This window comes from Lissotriton helveticus, chromosome 6, assembly GCF_964261635.1.
Source record: "Lissotriton helveticus chromosome 6, aLisHel1.1, whole genome shotgun sequence".
NCBI lineage: Eukaryota > Metazoa > Chordata > Amphibia > Caudata > Salamandridae > Lissotriton > Lissotriton helveticus.
The window spans coordinates 1,806,260,938-1,806,280,519 of record NC_136067.1 but is presented as its reverse complement, the minus strand read 5'-3'; the positions used below and the strand labels follow the sequence as shown (position 1 = coordinate 1,806,280,519).

Below are 19,582 nucleotides of genomic sequence, written 5' to 3'. Positions count from 1 at the left end.
ACAATTGGACCAGCCAATATGTCGCAGATTTTATTGCCACAAAATGGCCATTAGCAGAAATAGGAAAAACATATCTACAATTAACACCTATCGGAAATCAGTCAATATTTCACCAATTATAAGATGAAACACCATTAACACATCTATTCTCAACTCAAAGCACAACCCGGGTGATATAGTGTTGCAAAAGCTGGAACTGCTTCCTGAAGCCACAGTCTTAGCATGGTCGGATAGCCAGGGGAGCTGAACTACCAGGCTAAGGCCTTGTCAGCTTGACTAGTACGATGAGAACGTTCTTAAACTCAACAGATCTCTTACAGTTGCCCTCAACCAATCCGGGTGCCTAAATGCTTCCTCATCCCATTTAACAGCTCTAGGCATGAATGCCTTTCCAACTCAGACAAAGCTCGGGCCCACTCCCGAGGGCTGCTGAAAAACTTCCCCTACGTCTGCAGTTTATAATGGAGGAATGGGTATGCTGAAGATGAGAAAATGTTGGGTCTAACAGTTCCACCCTAATCTTTCATTTGAAGGGAGCACACAATGGCGTAAACAGAGACAACCTCCTGTCATTGTTAGCTCAATTTCCAGCTTAAGTGGAATAACCTCGGAATATATTATTAGTATGCATTTGATCCCATGTTAAAATCTCACTGGGATGAGGAAACAGAGGTAATATGGAATTCAGCAACAATAGCGGGGCAAGTATACAAGGCATCGCCAACTTTTGAAAAATGGGGCATTTTTATCTGCATAAAAGAAAAAAAAAGGAAAATATCCAGATAATCCTGATCAGATCAAACCTTTCCGTGCAAGGTTTGTCAAGACAACCTCATCAAACAACTTTAAAAAGATGCCTAGATCCCTCTACTTCACAATTAGATATTTCTTGGGATGTGCTGGTCACTCTACATGTAGGCAGTGTTCGAGAATGTAAGCTTTCCTCCCTCGCTGAGCAAGAGCACTTAGCAGACTGGAGCTGACTACCAGCAGTCTTCAGCTCTAGACCCAACTGGCACTCCTAACCAGCCCAATGAGCAGCGTGCCACTCACCTAGGATCTGCGTCTAATTTGCTTACATTTATCCCCCGGAACGTTGCTACAAAATCCTGGCAGTGCTTCATTTTTAAATCAGTGGGACATTAAATGTGTCCAAGAAACCCTTTTAATTTTTTTCAAGAATTTGCCACAACAGTGATTCCCAATAGTACTAATGGAAGGTTGTCTTGTGGCCTAGCTATCCACGTTTCTATAGTCATCATGTCCAGGGCAGCATATCTTTATACTAATTCTAACTTCTTTCAGGCAACAACCATGCAGGATATGTGCCTTGAGAAAACAAAAATAGATTTACTGCTTATAAACTTGTATTAAAACTTTCAAAACAAGGATTGAAAGGTGTTAGTTAATGAATTCATTATGGCGCTGGAGAATTAATCTTTTAAATTCCTGGCCATGAGCTCATCTTTATGGAGTTTGCAACTTGATCTTGTTTGGAGGTGAGGGTCTCTCCACTCATCTGATTTTGTAGTCATCGATGACGCATTTACAAAAGTTATACTAAGACCCATTGAAAAAATTAACTCCTTTTTACCCAACATCCAGCTAACCCTTTTAATTGGTGGTAGCCAATTTAGCTCTGCTTCCAAAATCACCCATCATTCTCCCAGCAGATACGCCATCCTGGATTATACCTAGAGCTCCCATCTACTTTTAACAGAATGCATGGATTACTCATTCACAGTTATCAACATAAATCACTACCCAGCTCTTATGTCCCCTCCATTGCAACCTTTCACACTGAGAATCTATCCATGATGGGGGCCTGTTTCCAGCGTGCCTATACTTTCTGGTGTCTTCGCTAATACAAAGGGCTCCAACCTTCTATTTGTGTGGCCATCAATAATACAACCCCTGCTGAACAACATGAGTTTGGGTAATAGCAGCTCAATGCCCTACAAATATAATAATGTAATACACAAAAAATGGTTCAACACAGAATTAAAACATTTAAAATGGGAAAATAATAAACCTAAATGTCTCATGCATAACTAGAACATGGGCCCTCTTCTTCAAGCACAAATCTGCATTCTTCAAACAGAGTACAAGCTGAAAATTTGGGTGGAAAAAGAAAATACTCAATATCTGTGACTAGTTTTCTGCAAGGTTTCAATGACAAAAGATCAGAGAAAATTTCGGAAATGTATTAATAAAATAGATCAAGGTCTCAATCTGGCAGATGAAAATGGAGTTAATGGTACGGCCTGGGAACATCACATAGTGCAATTATATGTGGAAGAGGATTGAAGAGCTTCTGCCCCAAGAATTATATATGAGCATAATTCTTATAACAAAAGTAATTATATTACCACTCGAAGTGCAAAACTTGCCTTCAAGCAAGGAAAAACAAATGGAGCTGCAGGTCCCAACACTGTGCTAAAAACAGACTTAGACTTTTAGGCATGCTATTTAGCTCCATTATATAAAGAATAGTTTATATTGTTCGCTGTTATGGACTCCTGCCGAGCGTCTGTTCTCTGCTGCTAAATAGAACAAGAGGAGACCCTGCCAGGGTAGCTTACAAGGTCCCACAAGGGGATCCTGATACTCAAATAGAAGGTGACAAGGGGTTACACGTCAGAGCTGGCAACTCATCACATAGAGTCCATACATTTATAGAAAAATATAAGTTTTATTTTTCATTGGGCAGACTAACGTTTTTATAAAGGGTTCTGCATAAATAATCAGAAATACTCTGCCCATTATATTTTAAAAATGCAGTCTTGGAGCTTGTACTTGCTACTGACTCATCACCCTGCTAGACATTGGTTAGAAGGCATATGAAATAATTTTATTGCAAGGACTGGAAGAATTTATTGAGGAAAAAGCAATTTATTATTTTCTATCAATCAGGATTCAGGAGCAGATATAGCACAGTAGATAATTTATTGATACTATCATTCTTGGCACAGTAAGACCTCCACTTTTTGACTGCTTCATAGATTACTCGGGTTCCTTTGATAAGGTTGACAGACACATCTCTTTGAATAAATTGCAGGCATGGGGCATCCCGTTACATTTACTACAGGCTTTAATAACCCTATATTCTGACACTTGGGAGCAAATAAAAATTGGGCAAGTTAACAGGGTGGCAACATAAATATATACACCAACAGAGGTCTGATACAGAGAGGTGTTTTGGCACTCACCCTTTTTAGTCTTTATATGGCTGATATTGGCATAACACTAGAAACTGCTCAACCATTTCCACCCAAAATATACTATAACCATATTAAACTTTCACAGTATGCTGATGGCATAATTTTACTGGGCCAAACCTATATGGGACTTCAACGAGCACTTGATAAATTGCTTGAATTTAATCAGAAAAATAAGCTGACCTTTAACAAATCCAAATACAATGTAAAGTATGCAAATATGGCATAAAAAATGGCACGTGGGCTGTATCACCTTGAGCTATGCTGCAGGGTTCAATTACCTTGGTATATGGTTAACTGAGAAAGTATCTCCCAAACTTCATCTGGAAAAGTTAATGTGTGGGGGCAGTCTTATCTACGACAGTGACCAGAGCAAAACTATTGCCAGCCTTGATATACGGCCGTCAAGGGTTTCCAGGTAGGATTGCTTTGACTTGACCAGATCCAATGTAAGGCTTGTAGGAACTATTCTGGCTCGCCAGTAGCACCTCTGGGGCTCCCCTGCGCCTAGAGTTAGGTCAAGTGATGCAAGATTTTGCCGTGAAAGCTGACTATCTCAAATACTGCCATCTGGTGCAGAGTGCACAACTGGGTAGTCTTAACGCCATCATCTGTTTATTTTTGGAAAAGGGGAAAAACTCACCTGCAAACCCATGGTTGATTTATCAAAACAAAGCTAATAAAACTCTGCAAATCGCCCACACATCGAATGATGATCCAGTGAGATTGTCCCTTAAATTCACCCTGAAAACTCAAGTACTACTGCCATGTTGGGCAGAAGATATAGTGGAATTTGCTAAGAACAAATTTTCATCATAGATTTTGAAATTGTATACATTCTACGCACTCAATATAATTTACAGGCAAATATCAAGTAACTCGGTCAGACAGTAGTGTGAATGAGATTTCTGTTGTTTCCAATTAAAGAGCACAGAGTGTCATGGTCTTCAGTACTCTAATCAACCGTAGGTGCTCCTACAAACATGAGTCTTTTATACACCTCTTGTGTTGCATATGTGCGGTTGTCCGGTTCAGTGGAATTCATTGAACCGGATGACCGCATATACGTGGTGGGAGATACTTATCCCATACCATAATATTGAGAGAGTCAAGAACAGTGTGCCTTAGGGATCAGTGGCTCTTTTCTGCTTACAGAGAATAAAAGCACAAACAATAATTCATTCACTTCATTTCTTTGCTGATCCGAACACCATATATGAATAATAAAATATAGAAAATATGGACTTTTGAACCTTGAAGAAGTCCCATGAGGGACGAAAGGCGTTGGCAGTCTTGTCCAGTGTGCGTCTGTATTTTACAGAAAATGTTTATGGACTAAAAGAATAAAGGCAGTTTTCTACAATCAATAACACGACGTCTTTGCTCTTTCATTTAGGAAACGAGTTTTTTATATCCTTTTGCGCTTTCACATTATGGGCAATAATTTCCTTTAAAAACAGTTTGTGTGTATTTTGAGTGCAGGGTCATTTGTGTTTAATTGTGTACGGTGGTATGGATACCACCTCTATGGGATGCATGTAGGTCACATCACATCCCAGACCCAGTGCACCAAGCTGGCTGTACGGTATTTGGCAATGACATGTTATAAGGTCTGGTGCTGGGTTTCTATGCTCTGACCTTCAATTTTTGTGCCCTCAAGTGAACTCCCTGTAGACTGAAATTATCTGTTAAAAGTTCATATCTATAATATAATTTGATTAAAAATATTTTATAACGCAAGTCAAACAAATAATACATTTATTTACAAGATGACTCAATAAAGTACAATATAATACAATACAATTTTTGTTTGTGAGTAACGGATAACCGAACATTCACAAAATGTTACAATTCACAATGCAACATAAACAACAGCATAATAGACAGACAGTGGCTGTAAGATGGATCTTCTATGCGCTTTTCGGCACACACTGCGCCTTTATCAGGAAAGCCACAAAGTTTCCTTCAAAGTAAGTAAAACCAAAATAAAATACACTGAGTTACAAGATAAATGAATTACAGTGATCAGCTACAAACCTTCACCTTACCCTTAAGTTAAAACGGCACGTGCCATAATGACTACATGTTAAAAAGACACCAGTGCCAATAGAAATAAATGTGAAGCTCAAACCATCACCAAAAGTTTAGCAACTATAGAGAAGAAATATCTCAGTGAAATGGTGGCAAGATAAAGGCAGATGATCACGTGATCCAAGGAATGGCATGCATGAATAATATTCGTGGAATATCAGTGAGCCACAGGTAGATGGCTATGGAAGGTAAGAATTCTTACTGTGTAATATTCATGCGGCAAGATGTTATGACAAAATTGATCGGTAAAGAGCTACTAGATTGTGTAGACGATATATCCTGGTCTACAAAGAAAATTCAACATGATTACTCATAATGAAAGGTACTATGGGGATGATAGCTTATCCTAACACATTCTAAAGCTTGATATTTACCCTTTGAGGGGAAGACGGATATGTATGCCTCTTAAGTAGTCCTGTCAGAGTCCAATCTTGGTACTCAATACATGCAAATCTGAGAGAAATGGTAAAAAGGACATATGGAAAAAGATCAGTAAAGCATGTCAAAGCTTGAAAGTATCTCCATGCAATGAACAAGAACGATGTACAGTCTCTGGACCGATGTGACATGAACGATAATAATTACCCAGAAATTGGTATGTTGGTGAATATCGCCCTGGGAAATTCCTGTCCGGTTTGATATGTCGTAATGGCAAGTACACAACTCTAAAGAAATGATGTAAAGCTTGTATAGGTAACAGTGAAGTGAAGAAATTATAACGCATGTGCAATTACTTGAATAGAGTGATACCTGTAATACCTGTATTAGATGCACAAACACTGCTGAAATAAAGATAGTATCAAACCGGGACGGAGAAAGTAGAGCCAGGGATAAGGCTCAGCGTAAACGTGCCATTATATCGCAGGCATCTAGATTCACGATGACCTGAAACCAGAACATATGGAAAAGAAGGTGAAAAAAATCTATAATCACTAAAGAAACCCTAGTTTCTTGAGATGAAAAAGACCAGAAATGTTAGACAATTTTTTTCTCATGGAATTTCTGCCATGCAACACATTTCAAAGGTGTAGGGGTAACCATTAAGGTTTTTATGCCATTAACACATTGATCTCATAATCTTACTACCCTGTGTGCCACCCTGTCCATACCTGGCCACCAAAAACACGTTCTGATAAGCCTTTTGGCCAATATGCTCTTCATGAGCCAGGCGCAAAATCACTTTTTGCCGATCAACCAGAGGAATGGATTTACCTTCTTTGAATAAAAATCCACCTTCTGCATCCAGTTCTCTGGACACCTTCCAGAATGGTAATAAATCTGGAGAAATTCACTCCTTTCTAGGCCACCCTTCCATCACACAATTCCTTACCTGTTGCCATAACGTATCCATTGTTTCACTCTCTGCCCACTTCTCCTCCTTAATGACCTCAAAAGTTCCAGCATCTACATCTTCTATAATAGCAATCATGTCCACTTCACTCACACTTACATTCATATCCTCTAACCAGCAAGGCAGCCTTGATAACCAATCGGCCTTCACATTGCACTTTTAAGTAACAAATTCAGCTTTAAAACAATACTCTTGTAGCCTTGGAGTCAATCTGGCAGTGCATGCAGTGGCATTCCACTCCTCTTCTCCCCCACCAGGTGATAATGTTCGCCAGTGGTTTGTGATCCATCCTTCATGTGAATCGACCTCCCCACATGTAATTTCTGAAAAGGTTCAATAGCCCATATGCACGTCAATAGCTCTTTTCCAATCGATGTCTAACTCCTCTCAGTATCATTTAAGGCCCTGGATGCAAAAGCTGCATTACAATCTTATTTATTACTCCTCTGTGATAACACAAAACCAACTCCATACATGCTAGCGTCCACAGTAATGATGCATTCTTTGTTGAGACAGAAAGGCTTCAACATAGGTGCCTCTGCAATATCTCTCTTAACACACTGAATTGACTGTTTCCTTTTTTCTGATCAAACAAATTCTATATTTTCCTTGTCAATTCCCTCAAAGCCATTTTGGTGACAAAATTACTAATACCTTTGCTATAATACTTGCAGAACCCTGGGAATAAGAGGAGTAGTTCTCTATTTTCGGGTGCAGGAGCACTGATGATAGCATACACAGTAGATTTCTTGGGCACAACTCCATTACCAGACAAAGAATGGCCTAAATAATCCACAGAATTGCAGAGCAAATTGCATTTGAAGCTCTTGAGAGTCAGACTGTTTTCCAGATTTCTAAATACTTCATTAATATGTTCGAAATATTCTTGTTCATTCTTTCAAAATATCATATTGGTAACACCTCACAAAGTTGTTCACATCTTTGCAAATATGGAATATAGCCCTTTTGAACACTGGTGATGCAGAAACGAATCCAAACGACTTCCTTTTGAATTGATATGGTCCCTGTGGCGTAAAGCAATGCAATGTTTCAGTCTTCTGTTACTTTAATCTGGTGGTAGGCAGATTTTAAATCTAAAGTGGAAAATATTCTTGCACCTTCAAGCATACAAATCACTTCATAGATATCAGGTAAGAGGTGCCAATCTACTAAAATATTAGCATTTGGTGCTCTCAAATCCACATGCAATCTTAGTTTGTAATCCACCTTACGTTTCAAAAGTATGGAAGAAACCCATGCAAATGACTCAATCTCCTCTATTATGCATTAATTCGCCATTTCATTCAACATATTCTTGAGGATTTGTCTTACTTTCATTGGTAACCCCTTATCTTTTGTTTAACAGGCACCTCAAGTTTCTTTAGTTTAGTTCTATGAGAAAAGTCAGTTGTTTCTCTATAGTGTCATTTAATACTTTGGAAATGTCTCAATTATGTAAGATTCTTAACTCTCTTCTGTAATAACTGCCACTGGTTCTTTACTTCTGGGGTACGAAATTATTACCAACTACCATTGGTCTATTCACCCTAATACATGGACTCCTTTATCAGCCACATATAATTTTATGTTAGTACTCCTACTTTTAAAATCAATCTTGACCCATTCAAAACCAATGATATCAATAGTGGTACCATTAAAACTTTTAGCAATTATATCAGAACTTTGTAGTTTAAGATCCAAAACATTTTAAAACTTCTCCATAAAGACGCAATACCGTGATTCTCCATTTTCTTCCCACATTTACACTCCCACTTGTAATTGCTAGTAATACATGAAACCTTCCCTCTCTGCAGCGTAACATTTTTTCACACCTTTACACACACACGCAGGCCAAAATGATCCACACTTTTTACACTCCTTACATATTGCAAGACACCATCTAAGTCAGTCTCCAGTAGTAGCTGTAGATCTTCTGTTATCACCAAAAGGTTCCTTGAAAGTATACACTGGCAACCATGGTCACACTTTGCAGTCGAAGATGAGTCCATAAATACAGATGGTATCATTCTAGTGCCGCTGTGATGACAGATGCACCTCTACAATGCCAATTTTTGCAAAGTAATAAAATACAGGATAACGTTGACCGCTCTTTATTAGTGCAGCACAACATCTACTTTCAGCCTGGTGGTCAAAAAGATGAGAATCTAAATATTCTAAATTCTAATAGTAAACAGTGGAGACAGTTCCTCAGTTAAACATGAACAATATGGAAACTACAATAGCTAATCGAATGTAAACTCATTACAACAGAGGCCTCGTACTTATTGAATTTATTGGAAAGCAAAGTGAGAGAGCCTTTATAAGCAATCCTATTGACCATGACCATGGAATTTGAAAGAATCCACTACTTTATTGGCAGCCAATAAAGTTGTATTCGGGTTGTAGAAATATGTACCCCAGTGAAGGCACCAGTAGGTAATAAGTAGATTGCCGTTTTACACCAGCTGTAATCTCCTAATAAACGTTTTAGGTAAGACCACATAACAGGAATTTGCATTGTCTAACCGTGATTCGATGAAAAATAGTAATGACTTGTTTGTGCAAGTTCACTGAAATGAAAGACAGAATTTTCCTAGGATTTTTAATTACCAATTTCAAGAGCTGGACACCTTATTGATCGGTTCATTAAAGTACAATCAAGTCCATTAAAACCCCTGGATTTTTTTTACCACTGTTGCTGAGACGGGGGCCAGACTAATAGAGCTAGGACACATAAGGGGTTGCCAGTTTACCAGGTCGTTTTTAGAGACCAAGTCCTTCGTCTTATTCGGATTTCATTCAAGAAAATTATATGCCATCCACTGTTTTACATAAAAAAGAATAATTGCAAAAAAATCAGAAGTGCACGTGTCAGGTGTGAGATTGAAAAGCATGTTCAAGCCATCTGTGTACCCATGAAATCGAAACCTATATCCATAAACGACGTTGCCACAGGAGTCAAATAAATGTTAAAAAGCAAGGAGGACAGGATGGAACTAATAGAAACCCCCCAATTTACAGGAAGCATAGAAGATGACTTTGTACACAGCTGTTTTTTTCCAGCTTACAATCTTTTCTCTTACTTCTGATTTTTCGACCTTGCATATTTTTCATATGTACTTGACCATGTTCTTTCATTCTTCCCTTTCCTGTTTCTCATATTCATCCTAGACTTTCTTCCTTTTTTGTGTTCTTTATGATACTGTGTTTTTTTCTGCTTATAAATGTGCAATAATAGCTTGATATATCACAGGCAATTTCGAATAAATCTCTTTGCAGGAAGAAATGTCAGTTGTGATTTAAAATGTTGCAATCATTGCACGTTGCTCTACTTTAAGTAATGCATATCGGATTAGTGCATTGTTGAAAGGAGCTGGTGTAGTGCTTGCCTGCGTGTTATGTGACCTGCTGGAATAATTTGTTTTTGGACCACCCCCATAAAGTAACGTTACTTAAAATGCTGGTAGTTAGAGAAAATGAAGCAATTGAGCATTACACATCAACAACTGTGGTTTTATCCCTTGTAACGTTGAACAGTTTATGATGCTTGACTTGCCACTACACTCTCTGATACCAAAGCGTAACAGTTTATTTAACCATTATTTGGGTTGACCACGTACATTTTGCTTTTATCACAGCAACAAACCGAATCCTAATCAACTTTCCAGCAATAATGGAAAACCAAGTGCATTGAATGGAGTGATTGGTCCGTCCTTCCAAGCACAAAACCCATCTGTAGGTCGGGCGTGCGAAAGCTGCTACAGTGAGTACTGATTTTGATTTTGTTGCTTCAAAAATCATGTGGTAAACAAATTAAGAAATCATAATCTCATTGCTTTTGATTCACACTTTTCTACTCGTGTCTTTACTGGCATTTCTAAGTTCAGAAAATTATACAGACAGTTATGGTTTCAGTGTTTGATTAATGAGACAAAAATACTTTGTTGATGACAGTATTTGGCAGAATAAAATCTGAAAACATATTTGAAGGATTTAGGTGGAAGAGAAGACCTGAAGGAGGGGATGGTATAGGCTGGAGAAAGCAGGGTCCATTGCCAAAACTCTGTTTAGGGTTCTGAAGGGTTGGTGCCTAAAAGGTGATGCTGAATGATACTGATTCTATAGGAAAAATAACAACAGTTTTTTTGTTTGTTGTGGATACATTTTTCTACCTTATTAGGTACATGCACATTGCTAGCAATTATTCATAAGGACATTCCATTTGACTCACTGAATATCATGCTTCCAGCCTTGTAAAATGTACATCCTATCAGGCTTCTTAGCACAGCTGTTTTCTTTGTATGTGCATTTTGCTCAAATGCCCCCAAAAAAATTTCGGTTGACAAGTGAGTGAGGATAGCCGGTACCTGGTTGGTATTGGGTGCAGCATCCTGGGAAAGCAGTAACCAAAGCATTATATACATTTGATTTAATGTTTGCTGTAACATTCTAGCTATTTTTCTTATCTTTAGCAAACCAGTCTCAACAGTGGTATTCCTGGGGCCCACCTAACATGCAGTGTAGACTATGTGCATCTTGTTGGCTTTATTGGAAGAAATATGGTGGTCTCAAAATGCCAACAGCGACCGAAGAAGAGAAACACTCTCCAAACCAACCACCGGAGGTAAGAACATGTGGGAAGATAAATTGTCTATGTTATCCTAACAGTGCTGCTCTGCCTTAAGAAGGTGTATTGTTTTGGTCACTGGAGTGTGACTGGAATGCACACAACACAGTTGTGTGTGGGTAGAAGTCTCAAATGGGCATCATTGTTTCATGGTATGAGGGCCTTGTCAGGCAAAATGAACAATAGCACAGAAATAATTAATAGATTTGTGAAAGTGGGAGAGTGGTATGATGTGTAAACTTATCTTATTTTAAAATGTTCATAAGTGATTTGAAAGTGGAAAGAGAAATACAATTGTCATGAAAAAAACAAGAATGTGAAGTACAGGAAGGGACAAGGTTCAATAGGCTTGAACATCTGTGCTGTAGTAACGAGAAAGATATTAAGCTATCTAGCAGGCCAAGCAATTGCTTACCCACCTGCATAGGTTAGTGCAATCTGTTTAAATCTAAGCAGGTAAAATACTGTAAGGGTGACATTGCTCATTTAAAAAAATGTAATTGTTTGTTGGGTTTTAGACCTATTTCGGGAACTTAAATGGAGGCTTCTAAATGGTCTATTTAATCTAAAAGTAAAAAGTAGTCACCAGGAGATGTTAGTCATGGTCCGTTCTACTCCTGTTCTACCCTATGACTCCTATTAAGTACAAACAACCAAATAAAATACCAACGCCCTGTAGCTTAAACTGAACTTAATCGCCTCATCCACCGATCAGCAATCTTTATTGAACCTGCTGGCTTGTTTGTTTTATTTTTGCCTCTTCTGAAGCTGTCCCATCATGGCGTTAATTCGACAAGCAGCTGGAAACAATACTTAACCATTAAGTCTTAGTATTGCTTTAGGAAGTCGGCAAGATATAGTACGTGAGTGTGACGTGCACAAAAAGATCAACTCTATGTCCGCAGTGTGCTTTCTCAGTGTGTCCCACATCATATTTTCCACCAATGACTTCTTATCTATTTCGGTCCAATCTAGTTGAGATTTTACTGTGCATTCGTAGTATAAGGTGTCCCTACAATTGTTGGTCCTGATGAGATTCTATATTCAATACAGGGTCAAAACATCGTCGACATTTAAAATACTCAAATACATTTTCTAAGCCTCATTCAATAAAAGGCGTGGATTTATTAAAATCCTTAAAATGGACTAATGTATTTGGTTGTTTGTGGTTTATGGAACATATAGGTCTGTTTTTTCTTTGTTTTATATGTGTGTATGTACTATAGATTACCTAAACGTGTTGGTTCCTTCTTTCACATGGGACACAGTGCACTTGCTTGAGATTCGCTATAAAAGTAAAAATGATTTGTGCTGGGTGATGGCTCTTTATAAGTGGCTGTTTTTTTTATTTTAAATGCAAATATGAGGCTTGTATAGAGCCATTGTTGCAATTAGAAACATCTATATTTTTTGTAACTAAATCATTAATAAGAACCTCCTTATGGCCTAAATATCCGTCAGGGAGCGATGTGGGCATCAGTGCACACGTTTACCAAGTACTACTGCCTGGACAGTCAAGTTCGACAGGAAGGGCATTTTGCCTGTCGATCCTTCAGGACTTTTGGCCTTAGTCATTCCATGTACCCACTGCCGGGTGTGTTACTGGATTGGTATCTGTTCACACAGTGAGAAATCTGCAGGTAAAAGTATCGTCAGAAGAACAAGTTACTTACCTTTTGGTAAAGTAATTTCTGGTGTATACTCAATTTTACAGCAACTTACTCACTGACCCTATCTTGTCCTTGTTCTGTGGAATGCACTCTTTTTCCTTCCTATAGATGTCCCGTTCTAGAGATTTGCACATTAGTCAAGCCAATTTGCAGGGTGCTCTTTGTCTGAGGGTGAAGACAAGCCATCAAAAGCAAACCACATCAGCATGCCTGGGTGGAGCTTGCATGCAGTCCTGCTCTTCACTTTTGGAGCAGTACAACGTTGGTGCAGAGCCACATAAGGAGACTGACCGGCATACAGGTGTACTACTTTTGAGTTCCCAGATCCAGTTTGACTCCTGGGGAATATTCACAAGGAGCAGGATGTGCAGTTAGATAGAGCATTCATCAGAAAGAGCGTTACGGAAGGTAACTTGTTCTTCATTCTTATTAGCTTCTAATTAAAATCACTTACTGTCTTAAAGAGAGATTTGTGAATAACACAATGCACCATTTTTCAACAATTCGGGCTGGACTGTTTTGCATATAGCCATGTCTGAACTGGGGTGGCAGAGTGGGCTAAAGAACGGTGATGGATTAAACCCAGATCTTTTAAATGGGTGTGAGTGTTTGATTCATTCATATGCTCCGTCCATCACCACCCCCTTTTGTACCCCATTTTTCAACAATATCATACTAAATCATGATTTAAGGCATAGCTGGACCCAGTACTTTACCACTCTACCTGGATTATAGTGTTTCATTGGACTGGTATGCACTCTCAAGAGAGGAAAAACATACTAACTGCTTACCGGGGCTCTACATAACATTACTTTACTGAACCCAAAGGCAGCTCTACATATTTTCATCTTAGCTGATCTAAACAGTGGTAACAGACACTCGTTTTGAAAATCCATCTAAGTTAGGCAAAATAGTAGGTGTCTCTGGCATCACCACATCTGAGCAAAGACTACAAGTAGGTCATATGTGAGTATAATCCTCTTTTTGCTGCACAACGTAGTACAACATGAGCTTTCTGTTGGACTTGGCCATTTTTGCAGGGTCATCCCTGAACTTTTTGCCTTCCTCATATATTTTTTCTGACCTGTTGTTGGCTATTTTATGACTCTGGGCACTTTACCACTGCTGATCAGTGCAAAAGTGCTTATGCTCTCCCTATTATAAATTAATGTATGAATTTGTGATTCCATGATTGGCTAGTTTGGTTTACCTGTCAGACCCTAGTACAGTGCACCAGGAGTGCCCAGGGCTTGTAAACCAAATGTTGCTGGTGGGCTTGCAGCACTGGTTGTGCAACCCACAGAAGCAGCCTGTAAAAGTGTGTCTAAGTTCTGCCATTGCAGAGCCTGTGTGCAGTCTGGTACTGCCATGCTGACTGGGCAAGTGCACCCATTTGCAAGTCCCTGTACCTTCTTTTTTCTTCATATCAGACACCCCTATGGTAGGCCAAACGACAGGGCGTATTGTAAGCATAAGGTAGGACATGCCCTGGTGTGTGTGGCATGTCCTAATAGTGAATTACAGCCATTTTCGTTTTTCATTATTGCAAGGCTACCTGTTCTCCATAGACCAGCATGGGCAGTTACATTATTACATCTTATAATCCTAACTGACTCAGGGAACATGGTAGAAATTCGAGTTTAAGAAGTAGGTATTTTCTTGTCTAACTATCCAAGCCTACCTCTGCTAGGTTGTGTATTCCTTGTCTGGAGTTTGAGTGACAGGGGCAGGGGGATTCCAGTCGACAGGGTGAGTTCGCACAGTGATGAATAGAGAGATCTGCATCTAGATGGGAGGGAGGAGTTGCACCTGAGGCCTGAGAGGGCTGTGCCTTCCCTCCACAATGCTGGCTTCACCTCCTCTGGGGTGTCTGATGTTTCTGCCCTGCACTGTAAAAGGAAAGAAGGAGTCATGTAAACAGAGTGCTCCAAGACTAACCAGAACTGGTTTGAATTAGGCAAAGGACCCTCTGCCCTCAGAGGACAAAGGATTTTGGGGTATATATAGTGGGACCCTGATTCCAAGAATTTCACTTTTGGACAACAAGAAGAAACCTTTGCTGAAGAGAGGAACCAGAAGAAACTGAGGAGAGACTATCCCTAAGCTGAACTGCTGCTTGGGGGATTGGCATGCAGTGGTTGTCTAACTGCCAAAGAAAGGAGAAAGGAACTTTGTGTGCTTTATTCAACTTGTAAAGGATCTCCAAGGGCTTGAGAGAAGAGCTTGCCTCCTGCTGAAGTCTCAGGGACAACAGACTTCAATCACCAGCTCCCTGAGAGTTCTTTGGAAGTGAATGCTGCTGTTTTGGGCCTTCTGAGGGTCTGCGTGTCGCAAGGAGCTGGAAGCGCAGCTCACGAAGAAGCGTGTCACCGTTACATCTCTGAACAAGGGTGTCGCCGATGTAGCGGACGCATTGCACCGCATCACAAGAAACGTCTTGCAACATCAAAGAAGCGTGTCGCCGTTGAAGCCGCTGCAGTCACATTCCTGAACAAGGATGTAGCTGATGCATTGCACCACAGAAGCGCCTCACATCCGCGGAGAAGCGGTCCGCCATCGGAGCCGCTGTTGTCGCATCTCTGAACAAGGGTGTCGCCGCTGCAGCCAACTCATTGGGTCGAGACAGCTCGCATCATCGGAGAAGCGTGCCTCAACAACAAGAAGACAACGTCTTTATTTCTTTGCACCAAAATTCCAACGCATCGCCATCTTTGCTACACTTTTCATTGCCCTGCGTGTCTCATCTAAATGTACATTTGTGACTCAAAGTGTTGCACTTTAAGATCTAAAGAGAACTAAGCTAATTCTACCAGTTTAAGTACAGTATTGTGGATTTTTGTTGTTTGTGGCCTTGTGTTAAATCTATATAAAGAATACTTATTTTTAATATACAACTGTGTGGTGTCCATCTGTAGTGTTGTCAATGTTACTGTATCTGTTCACAAATGCTTTACGCACTGCCTCTGAGATAAGCCTGTCTGCTCGTGCCAAGCTACTAAGGGGGTGAGCAGGGATTATTTTAGGAGTGAACCCCCTTACCCTGACTAGAGGCGAGGGACCCTATTTGTCACAAGTACCTACCTGTGACAACTAGAGACCCCCAAATCTAACACTTTCCTTTCTAGGGCCAATCCAACGTATGCACTCCTTGGCGCTTTAAAAATATTAAATTGATTCAGCAAAACTCTGCGGTCACATAACAGTTGGCACATAATCAACCTTTTGGCATTCACATTTCACTTCAGCCAGCAAATTGAAAAAACAATATTGTGTAGCTGTTGATGCACTCACAAGAACCAATCCAAATGCCTCCAATGGGATCCTCCATACGTTGATTAAGCCAGCTCAATAGTCACTTTGTACAAGGGAAGACTATATCTATAACTGAAGAACCCAGTTCAGAGGGACACTGGGCAAACAGAGGTTAATGGGCCCAACCTTGGCCCCTGATATCCTGGGGCCTGACCTACTATGGATCCTGAGCAAATGGGCCAAGTACCTCTTTGTCACTTGACTCTAAGTGGTAGAGTGGGTCGAGCAGTCCAAGGCTTCTTGCGGGAGGGAGGAGGCAGGAGGTAGACAAAGGGGGCGAACACAGGCTCACAACTCAAAATATGAGCAGCAGCAATAAATCATCGTCCTGTCAAGTACTTGCTTTGGTAATTAAAGAAATATTTGCCTACAACTACAAAGTAATATGATATTCGCAAACAATGCACACAGTCTCCTGAGTTCAGATTTCTAGTGTTTCATAAGTGGATCATTGAGTCCCATTTGCTCAAGCTAGCGATAGGGGTTACTCTCCATTCACTGTAGGCAACATTATGGTTTAGCCCCACTAGTAATAAGCATCTCAGGAGTCCCATTTCAACTCTGTATTACATCAAAAGGGTACCAGCGGAGAGACACACTCTGGCAAGAAAATCCCCCTGGAGCCTACTGACCTGAAATCAGCCTTATCTGCACCAGCAGGATTCGAGTGACCGGAGTCTCTGAGCGCACCTCCTCCGTGGGCGCTAGAGTTTCAGCGGCTGTCTCCGGTAAGTCTTTTACAGAAGACCCAGCTAGGCTGTGATTAGGTGTCCTTGAGTTCTTCACACATGGTCGGTCCTGCAGCGGCCAGGGGGTTCTCAATGCTCCTCCAAGATGGCTTAGTTATTTCCCCGTCTATTGGACGGAGGCAGGGGGCCAAGATCTTGTTGCTGGTCCTCAGTTACAGCTTAGGCCCGCTATGGTCACCAGACCAGACTCTCTTGTCTGATTAAGTTCTCAACCAGGTCACCCTTCTCAGGGCCAGACTGGCCGTAGCGGGCACCGGACAATCCCCAGGTGCACTGCACGGGTGGGGGCCGTTTTTGGGCCCCTGGGGGGCCGTTTTTGTAGCATACCTGCAAAATCGTCCCTGTAACAAAATCGGCAGAAAACCGGACCTGGCAAAGAGCTCGGCCGCACCCCCAACCCCCCACGGGAGGGGCGGCGGCCGAGCACTTTGCCAGGGCCAGTTTTGGTTCCCAGTCTGGCCCTGACCCTTCTCATTTGGTCCGGGTGGCCCCCTCTGGCATATGGGCTCACTGTCTCTCCACTGCACACAAGGTCCGACCCGATAGCCACAGCGGCTCTCTTCGACCCCATCTGGCATACAAGGTCACCGACTTAACACCACACACGGCAATGGCCCACTCTGCATGGCAGTACTCTTCATGGCAGCCCCACCTGATATACCTGGTGGCCTACTTAACATGCATGAAGGTGATGACCCATTAAGTACAGCGATCATGACTCACTTCATGGCACCACTTTTGTGCCATATGAGGGTCGCTGACTTTTCCTGCACACAGGCAGTGACCTAATCGGTGCATCAGCAGATATGCTCGCACCTCGCTACAGAGATCCACTTGTCAGGATTTCCCACTGGACTTTGTTCCATCCAGCACTCTCTTCTTCCTCTCAGGGCACACTTGTCTTGGAAAGCATGCTCCCATCTCCAGGGCTGGTGGTCTTGGATTACTTGGGTGATGCCCCCTCACCCAGCTGGGAGACAAGCAGTCCTTGGCCCTCAGTTGTGTCACAGGAAGAAGTCTTGCTGAGCTTCTCTTTGCGGAGCCCGGCTAGCTCCTTATACGCCATTTCCAGATACCAAATTTGATTTAGAGTCGGAGTCTTTAAAGTTTATATTGGGATCTGCTTCCTTTTGAGGTGCCCACTGCTATGTTCTCTCTTCATCCTGAAAGCAGTCTGTCACAGCAGGAGCGACTCCAAATCCGAAAGCCCCACAACACAGGAACCCTGAGAGTGACTAGAGTTTCACACCTGGGTGTCAGCCATAGCAATGTGTATCAAAAGGTTAGCCAAGGGTCCCACCCAGTCCTATTATGTAGAATTCTCTAATCAGCCCGTCTTTTTCCTGGGATTTGCCCAGGCCTCCTCCTTGTGACCTCTTTCTGATCAAAGAGCACTCTTTGAATTGTATTGAAGAGTCATGCTCTCCTTTCTCACAGTGTGTCCGACACAACTCACAAGAGTGCAGCAATACACAAAGCTGTCTTAGTGGATACCTCTATCTCCTCTCCCCATGTTTCACCCAGCAGCCCACGGTCTCCTTAAATGGAACCCAGAATCTTCCATGTATTGTCCCATTCACAGGCACACATACACCCAGCATATGCAAGGAGCATACACGCTCTTCACAGTACTGCATTATCACTGTATTGCACCATTCACAGGCATGCATACGCCCAGCTCATTTAGATCACACATGCACTATGCAGCACTACACACCTCCCCGATGTAGGCTAAGGTGAGTTAAGCAAACAGCAGCTGAACTTGAAATAGAGTGAGCCTGCAGGCCTCCCTCCTCCTCCCATCAGTTTGGTAAATTTTTACCAAACTTTAATGGCGATCGCTTAGATGCATGAGAAGCACGCCGGGAATATCTGCCTGGCAATCAAACAAGCCACGAGCGCTAGATACCCAGGTGCAACGAGATTACTACATAATAAAGGTCTCTCCCAACAGAACAGGGAGGAGAAAACATATCTGTGGACATAGAACATATGGGATAACGGGATAACCAAGGTTAAAATATAAGACAAGAGCCTTAAGGAGCAGAACGAGGACACTGAAATCCAGTGATGGGAATATTGAAATACATCCCGTTCTAAGCAAAACATCCCGCTATAAACCCATCGTCGCATTTTAACAGTGGCGCGGGAGATCGGAATTTATCAAAAAAACGACCCCAAATAGGACAACGTCCGGATAAATCTTAACCACCCAGATGCATTTGCATAGGTGAAATACTGACTGTGGAGAAAGCTATACACACTGTCCTGAGGAAGGAGGCTATAATCATCACAAGCTTCCGAAACGCGTCGACGCATTATATAAGGGTTAAATTTGGAGTTGTCAACTAAGAATTGGGTATAAGGAAAATATTTCTCCCCTAGGTTGTCAACAGAGTGTCCAAATTAACAACACCAAAGACAAAGTGCATTGTCTTGTCCTATATTTCTCCCACTCTACTTTAGGTGGTTTTAAATGTTTTGTGTCGGGTTTTAATGATATTGTATATGGATTCATGTATTTTTATTGAAAATAAAAGTGTATATTTTTATAAATTCGGTTT

The 19,582-nt window shown here is 41.2% G+C and overlaps 1 protein-coding gene across 5 annotated transcripts in view; it reads left to right on the top strand.

Moving 5' to 3' along the window:
* MTA3 (metastasis associated 1 family member 3) overlaps positions 1-19,582 on the top strand; it is a 771,323-nt gene that overhangs the window by 350,472 nt on the left and 401,269 nt on the right. For all 5 annotated transcript variants that reach the window (XM_078649696.1, XM_078649694.1, XM_078649692.1 and 2 more), the window contains exons 12-13: positions 10,299-10,423; positions 11,133-11,284. In XM_078649696.1, the coding sequence (XP_078505822.1) occupies positions 10,299-10,423; positions 11,133-11,284 (277 nt within the window). The remainder of the gene's footprint in view (positions 1-10,298; positions 10,424-11,132; positions 11,285-19,582) is intronic.